The 27,069-nt window shown below is 33.4% G+C and overlaps 1 protein-coding gene and 1 non-coding gene across 2 annotated transcripts in view; one reads left to right on the forward strand and one right to left on the reverse strand.

Annotated features, from left to right (window-relative positions):
* Positions 1–420: 420 nt before the first annotated feature.
* Positions 421–27,069, reverse strand: part of LOC125063026 (lysine-specific histone demethylase 1A) — a 354,680-nt gene continuing 328,031 nt past the window's right edge. The window contains exons 11-16 of the mRNA XM_047669232.1: positions 13,511–13,663; positions 9,568–9,680; positions 8,848–8,971; positions 5,756–5,939; positions 3,683–3,810; positions 421–920 (exon numbers count right to left, since the gene is read on the reverse strand). Of these exons, the coding sequence (XP_047525188.1) occupies positions 772–920; positions 3,683–3,810; positions 5,756–5,939; positions 8,848–8,971; positions 9,568–9,680; positions 13,511–13,663 (851 nt within the window). The 3' untranslated portion in view covers positions 421–771. The remainder of the gene's footprint in view (positions 921–3,682; positions 3,811–5,755; positions 5,940–8,847; positions 8,972–9,567; positions 9,681–13,510; positions 13,664–27,069) is intronic.
* Positions 4,636–4,754, forward strand: LOC125063086. Its single transcript, XR_007119463.1, has one exon. It is a non-coding gene; the product is annotated as a 5S ribosomal RNA (ribosomal RNA).

Here is a 27,069-nt window from a genome sequence, read left to right on the forward strand (position 1 = left end):
GGTTTTAGTGGTAGCGAATCATCGCTACTCCTTTTTTTTTTTAGTAACAGGAGGCAAACGGGCAGGAGGTTCACTTGATGTTAAGTGATACCCATGGACACTCACATTGCCAGGAGGCTCGCAAGTACGTTGCCGGCCTTTTAAGCAATGGTACACCCTTTTCTTGAAGGACCCTAAGTCGAATTGGTTCGGAAATACTTTAGTGGACAGCTGGTTCCACATAGTGATGGTGTACGGTAAAAATTACCTTAAGCATCGCTTATTTTATATTAAAAGTCAATACCTGGATCAAATACTTAACAATAGAGCCTTATGCCTTAGCTTATCGATTAAAAACAAATGAAACACGAAATTTTACCAAAAATATTTATTTCATGCAAATTACAAAACACATTAAAAATAATAAGAATGAAAACAAAATCAAAACTTAGGCTTTTCGCCGAATTGTCAACTTATGTGAACAAATTGAAATACTTTAATAATTGACATGCACACTTTTATCCTATTTGCTCATACAAAGGTTGCTTAAAAAATATCATGAACACATGCAAATAATTTTATAATTATTTGTCAATTTGTTTATTTTTTTTTGTCAATTTTATTTTGTCAATTAACAATTTGCAAAAATTTCGTTAGCAATATGTGAAAGCTAGATGTCATAATAGTTTTTATACTGAAACTACAAGTAAAAATGAAATCTTCACGTCACTGGGTCAAATAACAACTAAATTAAAAACTTACTTAAAATACATATGAATGCTTTCGGTATAATCAATGACTATTAGCCGTAGCATTTGCCACAGTGGCGTTTGTGACAGGTGGAAGAGGAACCAGTAGATCAGCAAGTCGACCTGCCTCGCGTAGTCCCGATAGAAATGCCCCGTGAACCGTCGCTGGGTAATTACGCATTGTATGTTCACCTATGATATTAAAAAAAAATTAAAACTGCGTGCGTACAAAGTACACATGTCAGATGTAAAACTTCTTTGTAAATTAATTATTGAGTAATTAAGCTGCCTAAATCCCATAATAAAATTTTGCCAGTCTTTCTATATTAATAAATGATACTAACGCTAATTAAAAACCAGAACTAAAATTACTTGTTGTTATGTATATAGAAATACCACCATTAATATGGTAACAAGTACCAAATAATATATCAAATTCATTATTATCATAATTGCTAACTTATGAACACATTTTCTAAAATAGCTAACTGGGTCTAAGCAAAAAAATAAAAATACAAAAACAACAAGAAGAAATGGTAATTTAGTGACTTAATAAAATAATAATGATAATGATATTTTATTTTTATTTATTTATTTATTTATTTATAACAACACTCCTGCCCTAACAGGCGAACCCAAATTGACAAGAGTGAACAAAAGCTTACAGACGAAACAAAAAAAGCAAAAACAAAATCAATCAGGAAAAACAAAATTACATAATAAAAAAAAATTAACTAACCACTAGGTATAGGCACTAACAAATAATAAAAGTTTTATTAAAAACACCATCGGTGTTCAAGTCTCAATAGCTCTCTCCCTTTTCTTCGACAAAAACGCTGCACATCTTCGTGACGTTCCGTAAAAATTTTACCCTCATGCGCCTAAAGAAGTTTCACTTCAAAAAACTTTTAGGTAGGTAATCCGAATTTAGTAAAGTTAGTTTACATATAAATATTTTAGTTAATAATTAGAACCGTAGACAAAATGTAAACAATCATCACACGTGAAGCCAATATTGAGTTTTTACCACATTCATAAATTGTATTTAGATTTGTGAACCCTTAGATAAACCAAGTTAGTTTTTGTTAGCGTCGCAATCCGTAATGTTATATTAGATATAAGTTCATATTTGAAACGATTAAAGACAGCTGTTACCCAGCTTCAAACAAAACGTTTTATTTGAACATATCCATACAACAACCGCGACCAAACTAAATAAACGGTGAATTTTTTTTAAATAAAATTTTACAATAATGAGTATAAATGTTCCATGGTGAAAATATCAAATCAAATATTAGGTCCTTACATATGAAATTGGCGTTTTGTATGGGAGGAACAAAAAGTCGAATATTTTTAAATATAATATATTTAATTAATCAAAGTATGAACCATTGTTTTCTATGCCCTTTTGCCATCTCATAGGTAGTTCATTGATCCCTTTACTAAAAAAACCAGTCGGACGGGAATCAATAAAATCTGGGAAGGCGATTTGGACTGCCCCATCGGAGTTAAATTTTTTCCCTTGCAAGAAGTTGTCCAAATTTCGAAAAGAAATGGTGATCTGTTGGAGCAAGGTCCGGGGAGTACGGAGGATGTCTTAGACATTCCAATTGAAGCTCTTCTAATTTGGTAGCCGTCTGTTGTGCAGTGTGTGGTCTAGCGTTGTCGTGAAGTAGCAGTGGCGTGGAGCGATTGACCAGCTTAGGTTGTTTAGCCGCTAGCTTTTCCATCATGGTTTGCAATTGCTGACAATAGACATCAGCCGTAATAGTCTGGCCAGATTTGAGAAAACTGCAATGAACAATACCGGCACTAGTCCACCAAACGCTTACAAGTAACTTTTTTTGGGTTAATTTTCGCTTGGGGCAGGATTTGGCTGGCTGGCCAAGATCCAACCATTGTGCTGAGCGCTTCTGATTATCGTAAAGAATCCATTTTTTATCACAGGTAATGATTCGGTTTGAAATACCTTCATTATTGTGCCGGTTCAGTAATGTAACGCAGCAGTCGACGCGCTTTTGCCGGTTTGCTTCAGTCAATTCGTGAGGTACCCATCTTTCAAGCTTTTTAATCTTTCCAATTTGCTTCAAGTGAATTAAAACAGTTTTATGACTAACACCGCAGTCTGCAGCTAACTCGGACGTGGTTTGCGATGGATCCGCTTCCACAATAGCCTTCAATACTTCATTATCAACTTGGGTCTCAGGCCGTCCACGGGGCTTGTTCTGCAGGTCGAAATTTCCAGAACGAAAACGTTGGAACCAAAAACGAACTGTGTTTTCTTTTGCAACATGACCGCCATACACATCATTCACCCTTCGAGTCGTTTCCGCAGCACTAGTGCCACGGCGGAACTCGTACTCCTAAATAATGCGATACTTTAAGTTTTCCATTTTGTAAAATGAGTGACGCAAACAGAAAAAAACAGAAGAAAAAAACAAATGAATGACGATCATCGAATCACAAATACATGAGTAAATAGCTGTACAAATTTTGATTTGGAATTCTTAACCAAAGAGGAGATATTTGAGGTCAAAGTGGACAAAACGTAAAACGCCAATTTCATATGTAAGGACCTAATATTTACAGTTAGCTTTCGGTTTTGCACATCGAATGTCTAAATTGACAATTTATAAATCACTTTCATAGATAATAAAAGAGCAATACGATACAATACGCAAGGGATGTTCAGATCGTTTGCCTTGTAGAAAGGATCTATAAGAAGCGGCTTTCTAGTAAGGCAAGGCGATGGTGAGGTCGGGTTGAGTAGGCCTAGTCGTTCATACCGGGTCGTATTAGAGAAGGGACGGGTAGTATTAGGGACCCATAACCGACGAGCATGCATAGTAAATGCCATGAAACTGGATAAAGCGAGAGAGGAATGTGAGGACCGTAACAAGTGGAGATACGTGGTCTCTGGCTACCTCTTCGGGAAAATATGAAAAATCACTTACCGGCAAAGAACAATCTGTTCTCACCAGATGAGTCAGGCACGGGTGCCGCTAACAAGTCATAGTCAGCGCCTGACGAACCCACGGCTACGAAACTGTAGGAGCCGCGTGCAAATGGATCTGCTCGCCATCTGAAAATTCAATTCGTAGTAAAATTATATTTTTATTTAATTCGATTTTTTATTTATTTTGATTTATATACAATTAATTGCAGCTCATTTCTAGAAAAATTGCAGTTGCGTTTTCACGTTCCTCACATCAACAACAACTATGCAAAAATCTCAGAATTGTATCGAGCAGCCTGGATACACAACGACCACCATTTAAACCTTGACTTGTTTAAGCTATCGCTGAATATACTTAAAAGGAGTATTAAGAATATCTATAGCGCTAATTCATCATCGGCACAAACATACACTCTCCTCACGTACATACCTTCACTTTCACACCATCACATAGCACAGCCGAATAAGAAATTACGTATTTAATCATTTTTATAGATTTTCCCTTTCGTAAATATTTGAACCTTTTTGTATATATTGTGTATTCCATTTTTGGCTATATCTTAAGTAGGTATAGTTATTGGAACGAAGTTCATTATCGCGCGTTGTGAAAGGGGGCTAGACGGAAAAAATTCTTACGAAAAGTTGTCACGACACTTTTTTGCTATTTGCTATTGTAATACACCGGTTCTCGTCCGATCACCGAAGTTAAGTAACGTCGGGCGAGGTCAGTACTTGGATGGGTGACCGCCTGAGAACACCTCGCGATGTTGGCTTTTTTTTGTAGGGATAAGAAATGAAAATTATTTTTGGAATCACTTAACTAAATTAGTCTTGTTGGAACGAAGTTATCGAGCGTTGCGAAAGGGGGCTAGACGGAATAAATTAAGACCAAAAGTTGTAACGACACTTTTTGCTATAGTTGTTATATTTTACATTTGCGATTTAGCTATCGCCAACGTCCATACCACGTTGAATACACCGGTTCTCGTCCGATCACCGAAGTTAAGCAACGTCGGGCGAGGTCAGTACTTGGATGGGTGACCGCCTGGGAACACCTCGTGATGTTGGCTTTTTTTTTCGTTGTAAGATTGGTGTCGAGAAAATCTATCATACTGTTATGATACCAATTAACATATAAATTAATCGAAAGGAATTTCGTTCCATCCGGGTGTCCCTTGACACCTCTAAAGTTTTTTTTTGTTATATATAACTTATGTTAGATGTAGTATTTCAAAAGAAAAAAAAATAACCTAGTATTCGCTGGCGCAGCAACCCAAAGCTTACAATTTTATATAGGGTTATTTTATTTAACTTTACTGTTTGTAATAAAAACTAATTATGTTTTATTACATTATTTTATGTACACATTAATTATAAAGAAGAAGCTTGCTGTAAATCACTTTGAGTACTGGTTTAATAATCATACATTAATAACAAATAATTGTATCATTCATTATATTAATACCTAAGGGCTCTCGAGCTTAGGATTTCATTTGACTTAGTATATTTTCAAAATACAAAGTCAAACGGAATCCGTTCACATAAAGTATGTGTCGAACGATGCGATTACCACACAATTGCGCAGACGCAAATGTACATCGCTCTACTTTATGTCGCTCGCACAATGCGCTCGAATTGCGATCCGCATACGAAAACATACTCGTACATCAAGCTATTCTTGCAACGTCATACATTATGGAGGACTTCCAAGATGTTTATTATAGAAAAATACATAGACTACGACAATGTTATATAATTGAATTAATTAAATTAAATACATAATATGTTTAATGATCATTTGTTAATCTAATAGGCAAGTAGGTAATCATCCTCTTTTGACACAAGCCGTCCATTTTTTGGGTCTAAGCCGGTTTCCTCACGATGTTATCCTGCACCGTTCGTGGGAATGGTAAATGCGCACATAGAAAGATAGTACATTGGTCCACAGCCGGGGATCGATTAGGTTAAATAAAAGTCCAATTCACAATTAATTTTAACTTTAATGAGCTTAGGAGCAATGCGTACTATGTACTGAAAAGTAACCTTTAGACTACCAACTGAAGGAACTCACCTAGTAACCACACATTCCTTGGGCTGTGGTACAGCAGCGTGACCAAAGATGCTCTTCAGCACAGCAATGCAGCGCCCAACGATGACGTCATCAGTGACGTTCTCCATCACCGCAGCTGCCTCACCGGCGACAAGCGCTAGCAACACCGGAGCGCTGTACAGGTTCCAGAAGAGGAATAACTCACCTAAAAGAAAAAGCTTTCAATTATAAGAGGAAGAAATATTGAGAGCAAAAAGTGTTTACTTTTAATATAAACAATTGATTTTTTCCATCTTTCTTCTTTTGCTTGAGATGATCACTTATGAAAACATTAAATTCTTTTAATTCTTACAGTCAAAATAAGAATAGAAAAGTAGGTATATTAGTAATTATTAAACCAGTTTAAAGATTTATTTAGAACCAAAAAAAAATTCTATACATATAGTTAACTGGTCGGGGATTTTTCCTATTTGACCAGTTTAAATATTATGATAATAAAATTGACAACTCTAAGGCTAATTTACTGAGTCAAACTTAGCGCGACCTATACTCCTATATGTCATAAACGACTTTGACATTCGAAAGTCAAAACTTATGTCTTATCTCTAGCCTTTGAATATTCGTTTAGGTATGTATGGAACCTTAGTTCTAAGAACTATGTAATATTTTTCAAAAATCTTTAGTCTCTCGCAAAAAAAATGTGTTTATTAATTATAAACAATTATTATAATGTGTAAGTGATCAAGTGCTATACAGTGGTAAGTGAAATACAACACATGAACACTATTTTCCCTTTAATAGAGACTGTAAGTAGTGTTATTGCACACTTTCTTATGTTAACTATCCTTATTAGTAAATTAGGTACACTAAAATTACTTATAGTCTTAAGTTAGGCTAGATCGTAATGTTCCATGATGTCTAAGTTAAGACTCATGTATAATATTAAAAAAAAAGATAATACAATACAATGTTATGTTAATCTAGAGCATTAGATAATGTTAGTGTAATAATGTGTAAGATTTGGGAAACCTTTAAAAAATACCTGTGTCAAAACTAAATAGAAAATTCCATAACAATTATTTTTAAAATACATTTTTTAACTGTTTACAACAATAAATCTTAAATATAACATAAATTACGTTAAATACATAAATTAGTTCGACTAACTGAATTGCGGGAACTTTTAATTTTAATTTTATCTGAACTTACGAAACCTATCTATTGTAATCTAAAAGTCTTATAACAAAAGTTAATCTAAGTCGGTAAAGTACAACCCTTTTCAGGCTTCGACGGAGGCCAGCTTAAAACTTATAAACCTTGCTCTTAACAATGTGTAATGGAAAACTGTACTAATATGGTACATGGTAAAAAACGAATATAGCTTTCGATAATTTTCATAAAATGTGTTTTTTGTACGAAGTACAAGTTTTAAGACATGATTTGAATTAAGAATCTTACTTTTAGTTAGTTAAACTTTACGAATACAGTAAAATTGTTAAATAGAAATAAATAAATCAGTGACGCTACAATATTTTTAGGTCTGGGCCTCAGATTTATGTATCTGTTTCATGATCATTTCTTAATCTAATAGGCAAGTAGGTGATTAGCCTCCCGTGCCTGACGCACGGCGTCGACTTCACAGTTCGAGCGAATGTTAAATGCGCACATAGAAAGAAAGTCCATTGGTGCACAGCCGGGGGTCGGATCTACGACCTCATTAATGAGATTCGCACGCTGAAACCACTAGGCTAACACTGCTTCTATTCACAGAACGCAAAAAATAGTACCTATATCAAAAGGCAAAGGTCTTCTGTTAATATTATAAAAAATACTTAATTGTATAAATTTATAAAAATTTTAGTTGAAATTTGGCCATATAAATAGCTATAAGTAAATAAATAAATATAAACATAACGATTCAATCAAATATATACCTTCGATTGCAATTATATCGAATTATTTGCACAGAATTGATCTTTGCAACACTACAAAATTACTTTTAAAATGTTGTATCCAACGCAGTAATTATGCTCGTTCGTAATCATTAAGTGTGAATTCCCACATAATTCGTGATACAACATACAATCAGATACTCAACGCTTTCGCCCGAAAACCTTGCAATTTTGAAAAAAAAATCTACAAACAAACTTGTTCCAGTTGTTGTGATTTCACCTGATAACATATTTAAAACCGCTCTTTTGTCACTACTTAAATATCACATATCACAACCATCAGGCTAGATCTTTTCCAACCCAAAAGTGATATTTAAATTCATCCTATTCCTCGTACTTAATGAAGTTAGCCGAAACACAAAGAGCCAAGGTGTACTAAAGCATAACGTAAAAATGTCTTGTCCCAGTAGTGATTTATCACCAGCAGCTCCCCTCAGGGTTGCGTTGGCGTTAAATTATTCAGCTTTTAATTCGTTATCGCGTCGACCACCGCTGTTTCTACGTTTTACACTATTTACACCGAAATAATTTACGAGTGGCATCCTTGGGGAGCCGAGATGTGTCGGTTAATTTGTGGCTTTTGGGTGTAGTTTAATATTGATATATTTTGCTGCCTGTCGCTGAATATTATAGCTGCGGGAATTATTTACGCAATGCTTTTAAACAGTAAAGCGCTTTCAAGAGCTTTTAGGTTATTGCTATGCTGGATTTTGTCAATTTCAGAATTAGCCAGCTTTGACAAGTTTATTGATTAAAAAATACAATTATTATTCAAATATAAGGTACTTTATTTAAAACCTGACGTTTCGTAGCTATTTTTAATTTCACAGAATTTTTAATTTCATTGGGCTTTAAAAAATGTATAAATAGATTGTTCTTTTTATTTTTACAGTTTCTGAGCCTTATTAATAAAGGTTTATCAAATTTAGAATGATCGGCCCCGTTTCTATAAATACTAAGGGATAATATTTAAAAAAAATTTAAACTTACAGTTATAAATAAGAACTTTAACGTATAGCTATTATATTATCAAAGTTTAGATCAAGTTTGAGCAAGAATCATGACTCATATCTGCCTAATTAATTCACTAGTTTTAATTATTAAACTCCAATATCGCTCTAATACTTATATTTTATTTGAAACATATAAGTAAAGACTTACCTCTGCTTGCAGTAGTAGTTCCCACATGACCGAAGAGATTGGCGCTGGGGTCCCAGAAAATGCGTTCGAAGCACAAAACAACTTTGTTCAAGTTTCCGTATCCCAGACGCTTGATAGCTGACACCTATAAGATTAATATACTATCAAAATCTGGTACTTTGATTTACATTAATATATCTGTTAGTTCCCTTAAGTTATAGTAGAACATAAACTTCCTTCTTACATTAGGGCTCCTAAACCACACTTACGAACATTTTGTAAATAATAATTATTGGCTCATGAAATTCTTACGTAATATAAAATAGTTTTATTTTAATAATAAATTCTACGAATCAGTCTAGTGACTTCAAAGTGGGAGTTAATAATTTAATCCCAGAGGTCTATTAGAAGGACAATTGATCTCGAAACAGATACAGAATCTGAGGCCCGGAACCTAAACGGTTGTAGCTACATACGTAAAATCAAAAACAAATTTTTGGTTACCTCAATAACTACAAACTAAAATCAATACACAATTGTCAGTTTATAATAAATCGTACTATTTGAATTATAACTATAATTCGTAAATATATAATTAATATTTGTTCACTTATTCAATAGTAAATTCGACTGTCATGATAAATAGTATCCAAATACTAACATGGTACGAATATTGTCACGAAACAGTTCTAGAACTGGAAGCAAACAGGTAACTATGTTACAGGTACTAAGTTAGCAAACCTTCCAATCAGGCAACGGTGGGTCGAACTGGACAAAGTTCTGCTGATTTTGTCCATTGCTAGCCACAGCCACTTTGAGAACGCCGAGCGGCAAAGTGCATAGTAGTACATCACCTGCAATAAACGTTAAATTTACAACTGCTCACGAAAAATTAATATATTCAAACCGTATGAATTCAAACTCATTCAACTTGATGGCTGGAAAGACTTCCACAGTCCGTTTCACAAGGAATTTTCTCTTGCGAACTAGCGAACTGTGGAATCGACTCCCGGTGGGGGGTCTTCCCTGAGAGATACGACCAACTATTCAAAACTCGAGTGTACTCAAAAAAACCGACCATTGACCAAGACAGCTAATTTCGAGGTTGAGAATTTATTTACAAAAAGCTTGCCAACGCTCAGCAGATTGATACATTGGTACATAAAAAAAATAAAATACAAGATTTAATTAATTTGCAAGCAATTTGAAAAAAAAAATACAACTATTCCTGAAAACTAAATGAAAATTGATTTCAAAGTGTGAAGGGAGCAACTATGGATATCCAGACCTAGCTCGTTTATCCGAATGCTCAATCGGACATCGGTGAGTTTTGGCCAAAACGCGTTTTTATGACGTGACTAGAACGAGAATGTCTCATCTTGTGTGCATACTATTTATTCCTATCTCTTGCTAATGCGATCGTCAACGCAACCACATAATATGACATAGACACTGGACAAACACAGGATAGTCTGTGGTTGACCAGAGTATCATACTAGTTTAACATTTAAACCCGAATATTACAGATTATTGATTTAAATCGAACTTTTCACAGCAGTGGTAAGGGCATTTTCCATTTTTCGTTTCACTCGAATTTTGAATCCGATACCTTCTGCAATCGAACATACAAATCCACTAAATGATACTACCTGCCTAAAGATAAAGTTTGTCAGAAAATGTTTGTCAAAATCGTGTATGTCCTAAACTGGCACAATAGTTGTCTGTTTTGGCGCATATATATGAAAACGTATCATTATTATAATTACATCCATTATTATAATTAGTTTGTTAAATATAGATAACAAAGAAACAGTATTTCAAATAGACAGCCATTGTATTTTCAATCGCTCACAAACGCAAACAATTTTCTTAAAAACTACTATTTCGGATAAACTGTCCGCCCATCAAATGTTTATATAAAACGCCTATCCAGAGGTGCCTGAGGCGCCGCAATTGCCGTGAAAGCTCTAACAAAGCTTCGGCCTACACATGCCAAATAAAGCTCACTTCACTCTAATTGTGAGGTTTTTCCTTTGTGACACTACAAGTGAATGAACACGGCTTATGTTTCTGTTAGACTATTTTAGAAAGAATATATTGTTTAATATTGGACAAAGTGTAAGTTATACTGAGGTAATATAATATTGCGATTACCAATTGTTTTTCAACATGAAAGTTAGGAAATAATGAAAACAGAACATGATTCCTTGTGGATTTTCCATAATTTAAGATATTCACAAATTTGTATTATTCAACTGATAAATAAAAACTAACTAATCATTTCATCATCTATCATAGAAGTTTATTCTATAACACTATGTGCACATATTTAACCGTTATAATTAATTAATACAAAACAAAAGAACTTTTTAATGTCCCTCACTAACTGTTAGTTACAAATGACTTCACATTAAAATATTAAATACTAACCAAAAATAAAATCTATACCAATATATAAAAAAATATATAACATACTTCAAACTTCATTATCCTCTAAAAAGATTTACCTAAATATACTCAATAATAAAATACAAAAACATATGATACAGCTTCGCTAACGCGAAATAACATTACCTCGACATTTTCAATACAATTTCTAACATTGTTTCCAAAGTAACCGGAACGTACTTTTTCGGCTCATCAAAGTGAAATTAGCGATTTAGACTTGCAAATAAGCCGACGATAAAGAAAATTACAAGGCGCTCTCTCTTGTAAATTCTGATAGGGTCCCTTAATATGACCACTGACGCCCTATTTCCAGCGTGCTGCCTCCATATTTTACGTAAATCTAATTTTTGTTTTACGACGGATCGTTGGATCTTTTATACATAGGACATTTGATTATGCAGAGGGCACAAGTACAGTTTTATATTGTTTTTCAGCGCTAAAAAAGACCATTATGGCAAAGCTAAATTTATTCAAAGAAATAAAATGATGTATAAAAAATCTTCTGTATTTTACTTTAACTATTGTAAATTTTTGGCTATGTATTTAATTATTATGTATTTGAATCGTAATTAAAATATCGTAAAGCGGAAATTGGGGTCTACCAATATATTGTAAATAAAATATATATATATCTAATTTTATAGAAAACAAAATAAGCCCCAAATTGCATCTTGTGAATCATATGTCATGTTAAGTTTTTAGTGGTTAGGCTAAAACGAAAATACTTTAATCAGATACAAAGACGATTTGTAGGTATGTTTATATTTTGTCTCCTTGAATGAAGACGAGAACAAAAGACAGCGCGGCCGCCCACCACCTAGTACAAGGTGGACTGACGACATCATCAAGAAGGTTAGCTCCCAATAGATGCAGAGGCCAGTGCAGGATGTACTGCAGGAAGATGGAGGAGGCCTACATCCAGAAAGGAAACAAAAGAAGGGAGTGATGATGGTGATGATATATTTCAGGTTGCTTACAAATATCGTACAATAGTGATAAGGCCTCAGAGATTGATTTGAGTTAAAGTATTTAATTTATTTATCTACATAAAAAAATATATTTGAAATCTTGCCGTGTTCAAAAAAAAATCTTCTTATATAAAATTTTTGGAAGCGAAATCGAATGATACCTACTCAATATAAGTCATGAAATTAATATAAAATTTATACCTCTTATTACTGTAGAATCTAAATGTACTAGAATTAATCGTCTTCATTACCATAATCACCGTATTATATTCACAATGAAACGAACATAATTTGTTCCCAATCATTTCCGAATAAAAATTAAACAGGAATCAATTGACAGTTTATAGATTACGATCGTATGTAACTGTCATTTGCGCATAATTTCGCTGCGAAGGGCCGCAAATTTGTTCGCATAACGATATATGAATATTAATATTGATGAAATATTTTATTTTATTTTATTTAGATAGGCAAGAGATTACATAGATAAGTAAAATTTATTAAATGAACAAAACCAGAGAATTTTAATGTTTACTTATACTTGTAGTAAATAAAACAGAAAGCTATATATAAATGTACTATAAGCCTTGATTATTTAAGTAATTTCGTATCAAAAAGAATACCACAGATGGAACAGTATCTGTTTCATGGTATTTTTCTTTTCTCTTTTTTTCAGTAGATGATCAGCTTGCTATGCCTGATACACGCCTGTGTCTAAAGCTAGCCGGTTTCCTAACGTTTACCTGATGTTAAGTGATACCGTCACTTACAGACACACATTGCCAGAGGGCTCGCAAGTGCGTTGCTGACCTTTTAATAATTGGTACGCTCTTTTCTTGGAGTTAAGTCGAATTGGTTCGGTAATACTTCAGCTGGGCAGCTGATTTCAAATAGTGGTGGTGCACGGCACAAACTGCCTTAGTTGTGGAACGACGGACGTCGAGGTGATACGGGTGGAATTTCGTATTCTGCCTCGACGAACGAGGATGAAACTCCTCTGAACACTCTCCACGTTGTCTTTCTTGACCGTACGAGTACTTTTTGCATACATAGAAAAGCCCATTGGTGTAAAGCCTCCGAGATGGGTCACATGCTTAAGCCTATACTGCTCTGTGAGCTTTCTTTAAATAAACATTTTATTAAACATTTAATATTTAACATTCATTAACAATTTCACTTATGAGGGAGGAGGGTGAATTTTTCGATTACCCTTTTTCACACATCATTAACTAAAACAAACATGATGTGGTAAAAATAAAAAAAAATACCCTTAAACGTTTGAGTCTGCCCTGGTACTCTCGGATTAGCTGCCTTCACGGAGACTCCAGGCCCTCCATACGAAATCTCAGTGATGGAAGTACCAAGCCTTATATCCAAGCCCTCGGCCAGGGCCACCGGAACACATGAGTATCCGTTGCGAACTGAAACAATTAGTTTAAATTAAATTTCTATAATTAAGGCCAATAATATCTATAATCTATACTTATATTATAAAGCGAGAGCTTTTAATTTTTATATTTTATTTTTTTTTGTTTTTTTATTCCTTATTTCCTATTTTTACAGCAACTTAATACTAATACAATAGAAAACTTACGTAAAACATAATATAACCATAACAAGTAAAAACTTAAAAACCTAAACCATTTGTAACGAATAAACTCAACTACTGTACGATTTTGTTCCCTTTGGAGTAGAGACTCTCAAGTGCACATGCGCTAATTAAAGAAATAAGTTGGCACCTGGTGGGTGGTACCACTAACATCAGCGCTGGTGCTTTCCTAGGTCAACGAATAAGTATCGCAATACCGCGAGGAAATGCTACCAGCGTTAAAGGTCACATTGACCAAACTGTTTCGATTTGCTTAAATTTTCCACTTATTAATTTTTAATTATTATTATTACTATGTAGGTTAAGAAAATGGTATTTTATTGTATTTAAAGCTTCTCCTTTCTATATAGATATAACATTATACGTACACGTGTATACTGTATATATGTATTAATCTTAGATTTTTTTTATTAGATCATAATGAGAATCTTATTTATTATTTCACACTTATATTTAGGCGATAGAGCAAAGTAGGGGTTGGTCGCTAGATATTACATATTAAATAAAGAAATCGTCAAAGGACATCATTAACAATTGACGCAGGCTGCTTTTTTTATTTAGCTGTAGTATGAAGCTTTATATGAAGTAAAACAATTGTTTTCGAGAATAGATGTCCCGTTAAAATCGTTGAAAATGCTACGAATTTTCTTATGATAAAATATATAAGAATTTAATTAATTCCATGACTTTCAGTAAACCAGGAGAATAAAAAAAGAATACTTTGAAATTTGTTGTTAATTAAATTAAATAAGATTTTCATCCATTCCATTGCATTTCCCCGTGAGATTTGAAAGCCTTCTTAATACTTTGCGTTCTGTTAATTATGAATGTTTTTAAATGTACTCGAGATTTGTATTTAACGGTTGTTAATATTAAGGTACTAATATTTTTTTACAATATCAACATTAAAAAAAGTGCAAATAGATTTTTCTTCATAAGTGCCTACCAAGTACTAGTACAACGAAGAAAAAATCTTGTGGGAAATCAAGAAACAGATCGCGAGAATGATGACACGTGTTAGATCTTAAAATATGTTAGCACGGAAATTTATTTTTTTCCTACAAAAGAAATGAAAAAAAAAACAGTTTTTAATTTTTTTTCATATAATATATGACATTTATGTTTTAATGAGAATAATCTTTTTTGAACCTAACCTGTGCCAAAAACCCATAGAGAATCGTAGTGTCCAGTAAGTGTGTATTATTTTATTCATCAGTAGCTCCTTGCAAAATCCAATAATATAAAAACAACAGTACCATTTCACTAAAAGCTCATAACACGGCACTTCTCATTTCAACAATATATCACAACATTTACCAGCCCACAAAATTAACGAGAGATTGACAAACAATAATAACGAATAAGAATTAAAAATACAGAAATAATTTAAAAATGGGGTCCAATTATGTACGGAATTATATTTTCAATTAAAGGACAATAAAGTTGATTCGACAGTAATTATGTCAAGCGGGCAATGACCCCAACGGCCTAGTTTCCGTGATGGATTTAAATTCAATTACGATATACGAATACGACGTATCTGTATACGTTTAAATCCGTATTCATTAAGATGATCAATTAATTCCTAATCTGATTACCGAGGAGATTAAAAGACGAGCGCTTTAGTGAAATTTCTTGATATCCATTACAGAACCGTGCGTCTGCGAACTGTAAACTAATGAAATTGCTTAACTGACTATGATAATTCGATATAAATACCATTTCCTACAACGGCCACCGATTAATGTGAAAATAACATCGTGTTATCGATAATCCATACAATCGTGTTAATTGATGAGATACGACGGGAGCTGTGGCACTCGCGGGTGTCATTAATATTAATGAAAAATGTGTTCGGAAATAACGACTGCCACGTGACATAGGATGCAAATTGATTAAAAATTATACGTCTGTTAAAACAATGTGGGATAAGTTAATTTATCACAATCACGATACATCAAACAAATGATGCGTTGGAGATTAATCATCGGAATCAGTTGAATTACTGATAACGTTATAACGGTTGAGCTTTGTAAATTATGTACCACATACATATATTTTAAACACATAATTCTTATATATATTGTGGCGATCAATTTAATTGTTTTTATTATGTCTCCAATATAATTGTAACTGTAATAAAGAAGGCATCGAAAAAGCATACCTTTTACTTTTGGCATTTATTTTGTGGGAAGAAATTTAGAAAGATGCAAAAAATAAGGCACACCAAAAATTGAAACATAACCAAGGTAAGGGATGGATTAGAACATGCCCAGTCATTAAAACGGTGGGCCGGACATGTGGCGCGTCTACGTGACAAGAGATAGACGAAAACGGTGATCACGTGGGCGGGTCCACGGGAAAAAGGAAAGAGAGGTAAACTGGCGGGATAGAAAGGGTAAAAAGAAAGAGAGGTAAACTGGCGGGAAAGAAAGGGAAAAAGAAAGATAGGTAAACTTGCGGGAAGGAAAGGGAAAAAGGAAGAGAGGTAAACTGGCGGGAAGGAAAGGGAAAAAGAAAGAGAGGTAAACTGGCGGGAAAGAAAGGGAAAAAGAAAGAGAGGCGGATGCTCAGGATTTCCTGGACAGCTAAAGAAACAAACGTGTCCATAATAAGACGGTTACAGGCAAACAATAGTCTTTCGATAAATTTTTTTGGACATGTAACACGAAGAGATCCAGAAAGTTTAGAAAAAGTTATTGTGACTGGCAGAGATGAGAGCATCCCACACTAACTGGATCGAGCCAGTAAAGGCCCTTACGGGTCTTGCCATCACCCAGGCGCCGAGTCCGAAGACAGGGTAGAGTGGAGGAAGTTGTGCGGCGCCACTAACATGACCTTCAGAAATGAAGAGTGCGACTGATGAAAAGAATTGTAAATGAAACTTAAATGATTGTCACTAAACTCAACTGAATGAAAAATAAACTATTCAGCTAGATAAATATTGACACAGAGTACTAACCTGTACAGAGCTACATAAATAATAAAATCTCTCCTTCCAATATACATTTAAAAATTTATGTCAAACGTTGGCGAGCACTCTGTAGTTTTCAATTAGGTTGATAGCCATGAACGGAGTTGTCTATTGTAGTTTAATTTAATAACTTTGAGTGGATTTCTTTGGGACTCCATACATTTATTCACATTTAAACTGACGAATATAATAACGATTCCCGAAACGAAAACACTCAAGCGTCGTTAAACATTTATGTATGCACAGTATGCCCTGATACGTTCGTATGGGGGATTATTACTTATTTGTTTTTAAAGTCTTATTTTGCCTACTTTGTCCTAAATTAGTTACTTTTTATTAAAAAACGAACCTTTCAGAATCCATAAAATATGTTAATACAGAAAATATGACGCAATAAAAAGCACTTTAAAGTGCAGTACTACGTAAATTTTATTTATTTATTTATTAAATTACAATAAAAATATATTTATACTCACAAAATAATAACATTATGAGGTATTTAATCAAGGTCAGAGGTAGAATAATATAAGCGTATTAAATACATGTTCTGATTGTCGTACGAATACATTTCTAGAGCCCCCATAATGGCAACACCGTTGAGATCGTCTACCAGCACTCGTGACGGGAGTAGCAACTTGCAACTTAATATTTTATGTCCTTACTCTTCTCAAACAGAAACTCAATAAAGATTTCATAAAATTTAAATTTAATAACTAGTTTAAGTTTATTATTTTTCGTTCTATTTTAATTTGGTTTTTGCCAAGGAATTTGATTTTATAATATTTAAAATAACTTAAATATGTAATTAAAAAAGTCAAACCAAATTATTAAGAATAATCTAGCATCTACTATGTATTTTTTTTTACTGATCTTGCCAACGCTCGGCACACTGATACATTGGTAAATACAAAAACAAAATACAATTTTTAATGCGACAAACACTTAAAGGGAAACATGACATACATTTAGAGATCACACAAATATCAATACAAACAATTATTAAACAAAACAAACATTACAAAAAAAAAACAATTACTAATCAAAAAAAATAAAATTACAAAAAACTAAACAAACATCAATTTTAAAGTGTGAGGGGGAGTGGAAGCAACTATGGATATCCAGACCTAGCTTGTTTATCAGAATGCTTAATCTGGACATCATCATAGATTTTTTAGTATCATAAGACTCTCTCATCAAAATTTGTAATCTGTTTTTGATGTGAAACATCTATAGCCGCACGTAAAACCGATTTCTGGCGTGGCGACGCGACACCACGCTATATGATGGTATATATATATACAGTCTATATGCAGTAGTGTGTACGGTGTGCATATTTCGAAGTCACTGATTAAACGAATTAAACGAATCAGTCACGATTTGAAATAAATTCGTAAATTTTTGTATTTAATGAAAATAAATGTTTATTCAATAAATAGTCATCGTAATCTGGAAAAAAATCGTAATATTTTATTTTATCGTTATGACATATTTAGTTCCTATCACAATCTTTTCTTTTCTGCTTTTCATATTACTTTTACGAAATAATGTTGATGTTTCACATCTGCCAGTCGTCCCGTGACGGCTCACATCTTTTTGCTTTGTTAATTGTCTAAGTATCTTCCTTTATAATAAGTAGCTGAAAGACTGCTTAAAAATAAATTAATAAAATTGTCGTCGGCTATATAGCATATAGCTGAGAATACTGAGAGTAGGTAAAATTTGCAAACAAAATAAATACATTTTGATAATTTCTATAACGCTGACGTCAACCGTTTACGGATAGTGAACCAAACGAAACATCAAACAAATTAACAGTTTGAAGTATAGCCATATATAATTTCAAAGCGTAATTTAGATGAATTGAATTCCAATTAAGAAACGAATAATTTTCGCTTGATGAGAATACCAAAAGTGTTTCATTAATTGATTATCTCAAATCGTAAACAGAAATGTAATTGTAGGTTTTTATATAATTGCTAAATAAAATTACAGAAGGAGTCTGCAGAAAGAGAGAGAGCACAGCATAAGAACCCTTTTGAGAGATGAAAGAGGAGGTTATTACAAATTGTTTAGAGAACTGTTATTTTGGCTATTGAATATAACTGCTAACTTAAATTACGCTAATTAATGCTACATTAGAAGCCTGCATAAATAGAGAGAGAGAGAGCGCAGCATAAGCAGCATTGATATATAGAAAAAAATCCTGAATAAAATGGTATTACTAATTTCGGCGGAATAGTTTAATCGCCAATTGAGCCTAATGGTTACAACTACGTAACGTATCGGTATTCCGAAAATTCTATATAAACCAAAATAGCATCAAATAAAATTGCTCTAACATGTTTTAAGCAAACACAATCAAACGTGCATAAACTTTTTCGATACATTATAAATTCAAAGCACTCAAAATGCTTTAAATTGATACCAGATTGATTCAACATAGCGAACATAAAACAATTAACTACGCAATTAATTATTTAAAAATGCAAATCAAAAGTTTAAACGGCAACATTTGATGCAATATTTTTAAACTCAAAGTCGTATCAAGTCAGAAATCAAATTGAACAAAGTGTTTTTTAGAATAATTTTAAAATAAGTAGTCTCTTTATTAGAAGGTATTGCTATTTTTTTATTTACATCATTTTTTTAATATTTTTTTTTTATATAATAGGAGGCAAACGGGCAGGAGGCTCATCTGATGTTAAATGATACCATCACCACACCCATGGAACACACTTCACACACTGCCAGAAGGCTCGCAATGCCGGCCGTGCGTTGCCGGCCTTTCAAGAATTGGTACGCTCTTTTCTTGAAGGATCCTAAGTCCAATTGGTTTGGAAATACTTCAATGGGCAGCTGGTTCCACATGGTGGTGCGCGGCAAAAACTGCCTTAGAAAACGCTCAATTGTGGAACGACGCCATGCCATTTCCCCGAAAAATGTCCACGGATCCACTTGCTACGGTCCTGACAGACCTCTCTCGCTTCATCAACTTTCAAGACATTCACCATGCACGGGTCTCTTGTACCTCCGTTTAACTGGTCCCTTGTACCTCCTGATCTAGTTATGTACCACAAGCTCCAACCAACCAAATTTTACCATGTATGCCGTGTATATCCTACGTGGGGACCACTTCTCATTCATCTGTTCTACTCAATTATTTATAATCTATAAAAGATTTTCCAGGAACCAATCATAAAGGCGTAAACAGACAGAAAATAACTACAACCCAGCTAATTGCTTGTGATCCATTGTAATGTGGCACTATTTAAAGATTATTATATCTAAAGCCCTGAAACGTGAAAGAGCATTTATTAGAATTAGCTAGATTTACGTGCGACACGTATGAATGCAGTGCTACAATTCAACTTGAATCAAAAACCCACAGACCTGTGCCTCGTTACGCTTCAAATGCTAACGTATGGCAGCCCTAAGCACAATAAAAGGAGACCGCGAATGGCGCAAAGACAAACTAAGCGAACAATTATGCATAATTTAGCAAGATTAGTTGCATGTCAACAGATAAGTGGAAATGCGGTTGTTAATTCTATTGTAACATCGATGCAAAAGCGCTTAAGATTTTCAGGTTATTTTCAACAACAAAAAAATAGTAATATGTGAATGTACGCGGTTAGGTTAGCTAGTTTGTTTTATATTATGACAGGCCCGAAAACTACTGTATTATGAAGAGCAGTAATTTACGCGCAAAGTTGCTGAGTTTAAATCTTAATCCTAACAATTAAATATGTATTATAAGTTAATTTCCCTTCACCTTAGTTATGTTTTCAACTTTTGCTTTAATAACAACTTTTTCTTATCTATGAAGCAATTTCAGAACACTTCTCTAAATTATAAAACATATACATTTTTGTGAAATCGGGTTGGGTAGGCCTTTACGTCCATACCACAAAATCCAGGAGGTAATAGAGAAGGGATAACGTATTAGTAGCCATAACAGACGAGGATGCATGAATGTCATGAAAGTTGATGAAGCGAGAGAGGTCTGTCACAGGTTTACACCTTCGAGAAAAAGGCGTGATGATGTAAACTTAATTTTTGTAAATCTCCTATCTGTTATGTTTCCTCCTTGAAAAAATAAATAATTCGCTGCAATAAAACTATTTTATGCACCACCCAAGCCGTGACAATTTATCACAAAGCACGATTCCTAAAATGGCACGTTGTTCCAGTTGACATAAATTCAATCTTGAAACATAAAAGTTACAATTAACAAGACCGCGTCGACTAGAGATACCAATTTACTTTACACTACATTGTATGGACGTCATTAAATTGCCTTGTTCTTCACAAGCATACATTAGGTTCCAGCCGATAAATATGGGTGGGGCAATGTGAGGGGAATTTTTATTATTAACTTATATTCCGTTTATATTAGGTGAATGTTAAATGAAACTCGTTTAACGCATTAAAATACGAATTCATAATTTACTAACCAGAAAACTAAGAAAACTTGCAGACTGCTGTATCGGAGTGTCGACTCACGTAAAAAGGTAAATTTCAGATTAAACCCGTAAAAGATGTTTAAATCTGTAATACTCAACAAAAACATTAAAATCAATATTTTATAATATCTAGCACATTTTTTAAGACGCATAGATTTATAAGATTTTTGGGTATTTAATTAATTTGGTGCAAATTTGATTTAATGTTGATACATTAATACATCCTATAGGGTTTTTCTAATGCTTTTCTTCATCCTCATATTAGTAAATATATAATTTCCATTAAAGTATAATAAAGTATAAATAAATCAAAAGAAGTTTATAGACAACTTTCTTAATTCAAATTTAGTAAACATTGAACTTGTTACATTCTTAAGCTCAAAAAATTCCCCCAATAGCCAATATGCAAATAGTTGGCCAAAATATTTGTTGCGGGTCGACAACCTACATAGTTCCTACACCTAGTTCTCATTGGCGGTTCGAGGGACCCCAGCAATTTCAGCTTTGTGGGCGCTCGGAATTTTTCCTTTATAGTTTGCGCTATGCATTTCTGCACGGATAGTGGAAATTACTTTTAAGTAGCAAACCCTTGTTTTCTGATTTCATATGTATTTAGGAAGGTTATATTATAAAGTCTTCGTCTAATTGTATGTAAAGAAATACGCGACAAGACGATTTCTCTAACACATTAATCAATTAAAACGAATCACTATCGACCACGTCATTTAAAACATTCATTTAATTAAATCTTATAAACACGAACAAATCGATTTCACGTCCGATCTCATTCGAATTATTGAGGTAACAATATTATATTCAATTTGGAATAATTCATACGAAATATCGTACCAATTAAAATATTATCACTTAATGCCGGAGTACTTTTTAAAGCACTTTTTTATTTTACGACAAAAATAACAAAATATTCAACATGTTAAGTTAATTATTTGTTAATAAGTTTAATAATTGGGAGGCGATTATTTAGTTATATCGCTAAATTCCTTAATTATCAAACAAACAAAAATAAAAAAGGTCTTAGTTTAGAAGGTAGATATGTGTATGCGTGCTATGTGTACTCTAAATAATAGCTGCAGTGCATAATATGATTGAGAATTCTTTTAAGAGAATAAAAAGAAACTGCTTTTAGAACTAAGACCACTAATTTATTTGTATTCTGTTAGTGATTAAAGTGTTTTCTATTAAATTATTAATGTTATAAACTAAATAAAAAAAATACTTAAAAACTAATTTTATTTAGTGTCTGAGACAGACGTATTTGCTTCATGTTGTCCTGTTAATGTCAGTTTAAGTGCTAGTATAAGGCGCATGCAGCAGTGTTGGCCTAGTGGCTTCAGCGTGCGACTCTCATCCCTGAGTCGTAGGCTCGAACACCGGCTGTGCACCAATGGACTTTCTTTCTACGTGCGCATTTAACCGGCTGCCTTAGGCCCAAAAAGTCAACGTGTGTCAGACACAAGACTCTGATCACCTACTTGCCTATTAGATTGACAAATGATTATGAAACAGATTTAGAAATCTCAAGCCCAGATCTAAAAAGTTTGTAGCGCAGCTATTTATTTTTATAAGGAGCATAGATCCAACCATCTTTGGCTTTCTGAAATCTTTATTATTACAACAGGAATGCAGTTAAAAACTAAGTTGAGTCAACAAAAAAACAGTGGCGCTACAACCTCTTTAGGTCTTGGCCTCAGATTTCTGAATCTGTTCCATGACCATTTTTAAATCTAATAGGCAAGTAGGTGATCAGCCTCCAGTGTCTGACACAAGCCGTCGACTTTTTGGGTCTAAGACATGTCGGTTTCCTCACTATGTTTTCCTTCACCGTTCGAGCAAATGTTAACTGCGCATATAGAAATAAAATCCATTGGTGCACAGCCGGGGATCCAACCTACGACCTCAGGTATGAGAGTCGCACGCTGTAGCCAGGCCAACACTGCTCCAGTTACATAGGTCAGAGGTTTTTAAAAGATGTTTAGAAGATAATTACGAATCATTTATTAAACCGTATTACATAAATATAATAAAAATTACACCATAATATTGTCTTAAGCCCTAATTTTGCAACGCATACCTTCGCATTACACAAATAATTACAATTCAATAGGTTCTGATACTGTCACATTGAAATATTATTGTCGCAATGTTTTATACAATTCCAATATTAATATTTATTAACTGCAATCTGGTACTTAATTTCCCTAAACTGAGATAAATCAAACTCAACTAATGTTATTTGTAATTTCACTTGAATGTTACTACTGAAAGTGTAATGTAGATTATAATATATGTACAGGCGTCCCATTACTATGGGACGTCAAGGGAAAAAAGTATCGTAGATAGCATATTATGCTGAAATAAGACTGTATTTTATTTTGAAAAGTAAATATAATTTTTAATACTGCATTCAATGATTTTCTAAAAATTACTTGTCTCGTCTGGGATTAGATCCGACTCAACTGTGAAAAATAACACACCTTATTTTTTCATGCCAATCAAAAGAGTGGACAAAAAATTATAATTGTTGTTAAGTAACTTAGTATTTTGAAAGAAGGGAACAACGTGAAATTAACCATTTTAATCAAATTAAAAACATAAATGAAATTGTCGAAGTCAATTAAGTATTTTTATGGAAATTAATTAATTAAATGCTGAATCCTCTTGTCTTACGAAAATCGCCTATATTTTAATAAGTCCGCTACCTGTTGGTTTTATTATCATTTTATGGTGAATACTCGATATGATATGGCTCAATTCTTTGTAACTCGCCCACGTTGTCGTATCGCTTGGGACTTAGTAAATGTATGTAAATCTATGTATGTACTAACTATAAAATAATCATTAATTCCAGTTTAATGTTCTATTTATTATTATTATATAGGTTAAGAATAGCCTAAATACTTACATTGATTATATTATAAATTATACGTGTATAAAAACTGGAAAAATAGTTTAAAACTTAAGTGACCAAGAATTCACTTGACTCCGTAAAGGTGCTTGCGATAAAAATAACGATCGATCTTCAACTCAACAATAAGGAGGAAACTCTTCGTGAGAAAAATTCAATTTCAAATACAATGTTGAAGGTGAACGATTCTTTGAAGATAAACTTTCGATTAGGGCAGGTTAACTTTAACTGAAACCAGTTCAAAACTACTTTTACTATACGTATTTTTCACAGCAAGTAGGATAATATAACTAACTGTTCGTTGCTATGTACACTATAACGATTTAACAGATGCAGTTTTCTGTTATGCTCAGTCGCATTCTTCATTGCTGAAAGTAATGTGACAGTAAGATCAGGAATCCTAGTCGTATCTCTCCACTTTGTTCGGTCTCTAGCTTCTCTTAGCGCAGGTGTTATGGGACAGCCGTGAAAATGTTACTTATAAAAGAAGAGAGAATTCTGTTACTAATAAAACATAAAACAAAAGTAAGTCAGCTATATCTACTTTGCAAGCTTAAAAGTGGTCACAGGCCGAAGATATTTAATATTACATTATAAATAAAGGGTATTCTATTTTCTCGGGACTTGTCTTGTCTTGACTCAAAGTCAAAAATAATTTATTCATATAGGTAACACAATGTACACTTATGAATGTCAAAAAAGAAATATATATTAAATGCTTCTAATTTTACATTTACTGCCAGTTCTCAAATCAAGGGCGTAGAACGAAAGTGAAGAACTGGCTATAAACTCTCCGCCACTCTTTTTAATCGCCAACTAAACTAAACCAAAACTTATTATGATAATTATAGTTTAAAAACCACCTCAACATAAATAAATTTATTATACGAAACCTTCTACGAGAACAACATTTTGCCCAATATTCGAAGCGAAGAATTTAAAAACATAAACACAAAATAGCACATTAACGGCCCGTCAAATCATTCACCAAGCTTTATCTTTTGACGTTCAGTGGTTGAGTGGGCTAATTAGACCATGTAATAATTAGTGTAACCGTCAAGCTAATCGAGTGGTACTTGACAAGGGTCGGGGTCACCGCCACTTGACCCATTATTCGGACAGACGCGTCTACAGAACTTTCATCAGGACACATTAGGAACTTTAAGAGGTGTATGTATTGTTGAATTTAAAAACAGCACTAACTCTTGGAAGCTGTGTTCAGTGCCTTATAATGAGTAGTTTTTTGGATTAAACTGGAATTCTTCTCAAATAGTTCCAGAAAATAGTTGAACATCCCTGTTCTATGGAAACCTTTGTTCAATGTGGCTAATTTACAAACATACAGGGTTTAAATATGTGGCTATACCAATATATATATATCACCAAAATCATAATTTTATTTTTTGTTCCTTATTACACAATTCGCTATTATTATTGCAAAGGCATCATTTCACTGAACAATAATAAAGCCATCAAAACAAAAGCTAAGAAAACCAAATTCTATTTGACAGCGACAAATCTTGAAAATTGCAAAGTAAAATAAAACAATGACAAAATAAAGGCTTGATGTAATATAAACGATCCAGTTGAATTTAATCAGCATCAACGGATGCCGAGCGAAAGATATTCAAATCAAGAACTCGATTCTCGGGAAGGATCGCTCAAAATCAAGGCAGCGGAATCGCCGAATAAAACTGTTGATTACGTTCCGTTCCGCGCAAACTTACGCTTCGTCAGTCGGAATTTTATTTACTCTTTGAAAAACAAATATGACAGCTTTTAATTTATGAACGCGCGAGGATCGTCCGTCGCTGTAGCGAGCCTACAGGCATGCCATACAAAATTTACTCTTGCACTGATTTTTATTCGATTTCGTGTACCAACGTCGTTTCAAGTCGTTGTAAACACCAATTAATAACAACAACAACGTTTACATTAGTATGTTTGCCTATAAATAAGTTATTAAATTAAAATAAATGGGGATATACATATAATATACATAATATGTAAAAAAGTATTAAAAAGATTTTTCTAACCTTAAGAAACTTCTGGCAGGAAACAGGTATAAAAATCCCTAATTCGAATTGGTAATATTTTTTGTTCATATCTGCGACGACGGTGCAAGTTAATGGAGATATCAAATCTGTCATATCGATATATCCTTTGACAGTTTTATTGCGATAACAAGCGATATTCAGATAAACTTCGACTGAGTATGAGAGTTTGGTTTCCTGAGATTGCGAACAACTTTTAAACATATTGAAAATGTTATTTTATACGATTCTGGCGAATATTTAATACTTTTAGAGCTTAAATGATGGAATATGCTTACTGAATTTATTCATAAACTATTTGAGTTACTGTTAGTGCACGTTAGTCTTAAGTGCTAAACAGTGGTAAGTGAGAAAATAAAACACAAGAACAGTGTTTTTCCCTTAATAGACTGTAAGTAGTGTTATTAGACACTTCATGTTAAATATCCTTATTAGTAAATTAGGTTAGACTTAAATTACTTATTAGTCTTAAGTTAGGTTAGATCGTAAAGTTTCATTATGTCTCAGTGAGGAAACGTATGTATTAAAAAAAATGACTTTATCCATAAATAATATACCTAGTGTTAGCCAGATACCAGATAGGAATTCAATGGCTTAAAACTGCATGTATATGATGGTTTTTTACGACATTAACGCATATCAATAAATAAAAATCCAGTAAAAGTTAATAATTGCCATAGCTACCACAATCTACTAGGTAACGCATATAACTTGGAGATCCTGGATAAATTATCACCAAAATAAGGCATCCCTAGAAATGTATTTGCTATATTCATTAGGGAAACATGGACAAAAGGAATA

The sequence above is a fragment of the Pieris napi genome, chromosome 2, assembly GCF_905475465.1.
Source record: "Pieris napi chromosome 2, ilPieNapi1.2, whole genome shotgun sequence".
NCBI classification, from domain to species: domain Eukaryota; kingdom Metazoa; phylum Arthropoda; class Insecta; order Lepidoptera; family Pieridae; genus Pieris; species Pieris napi.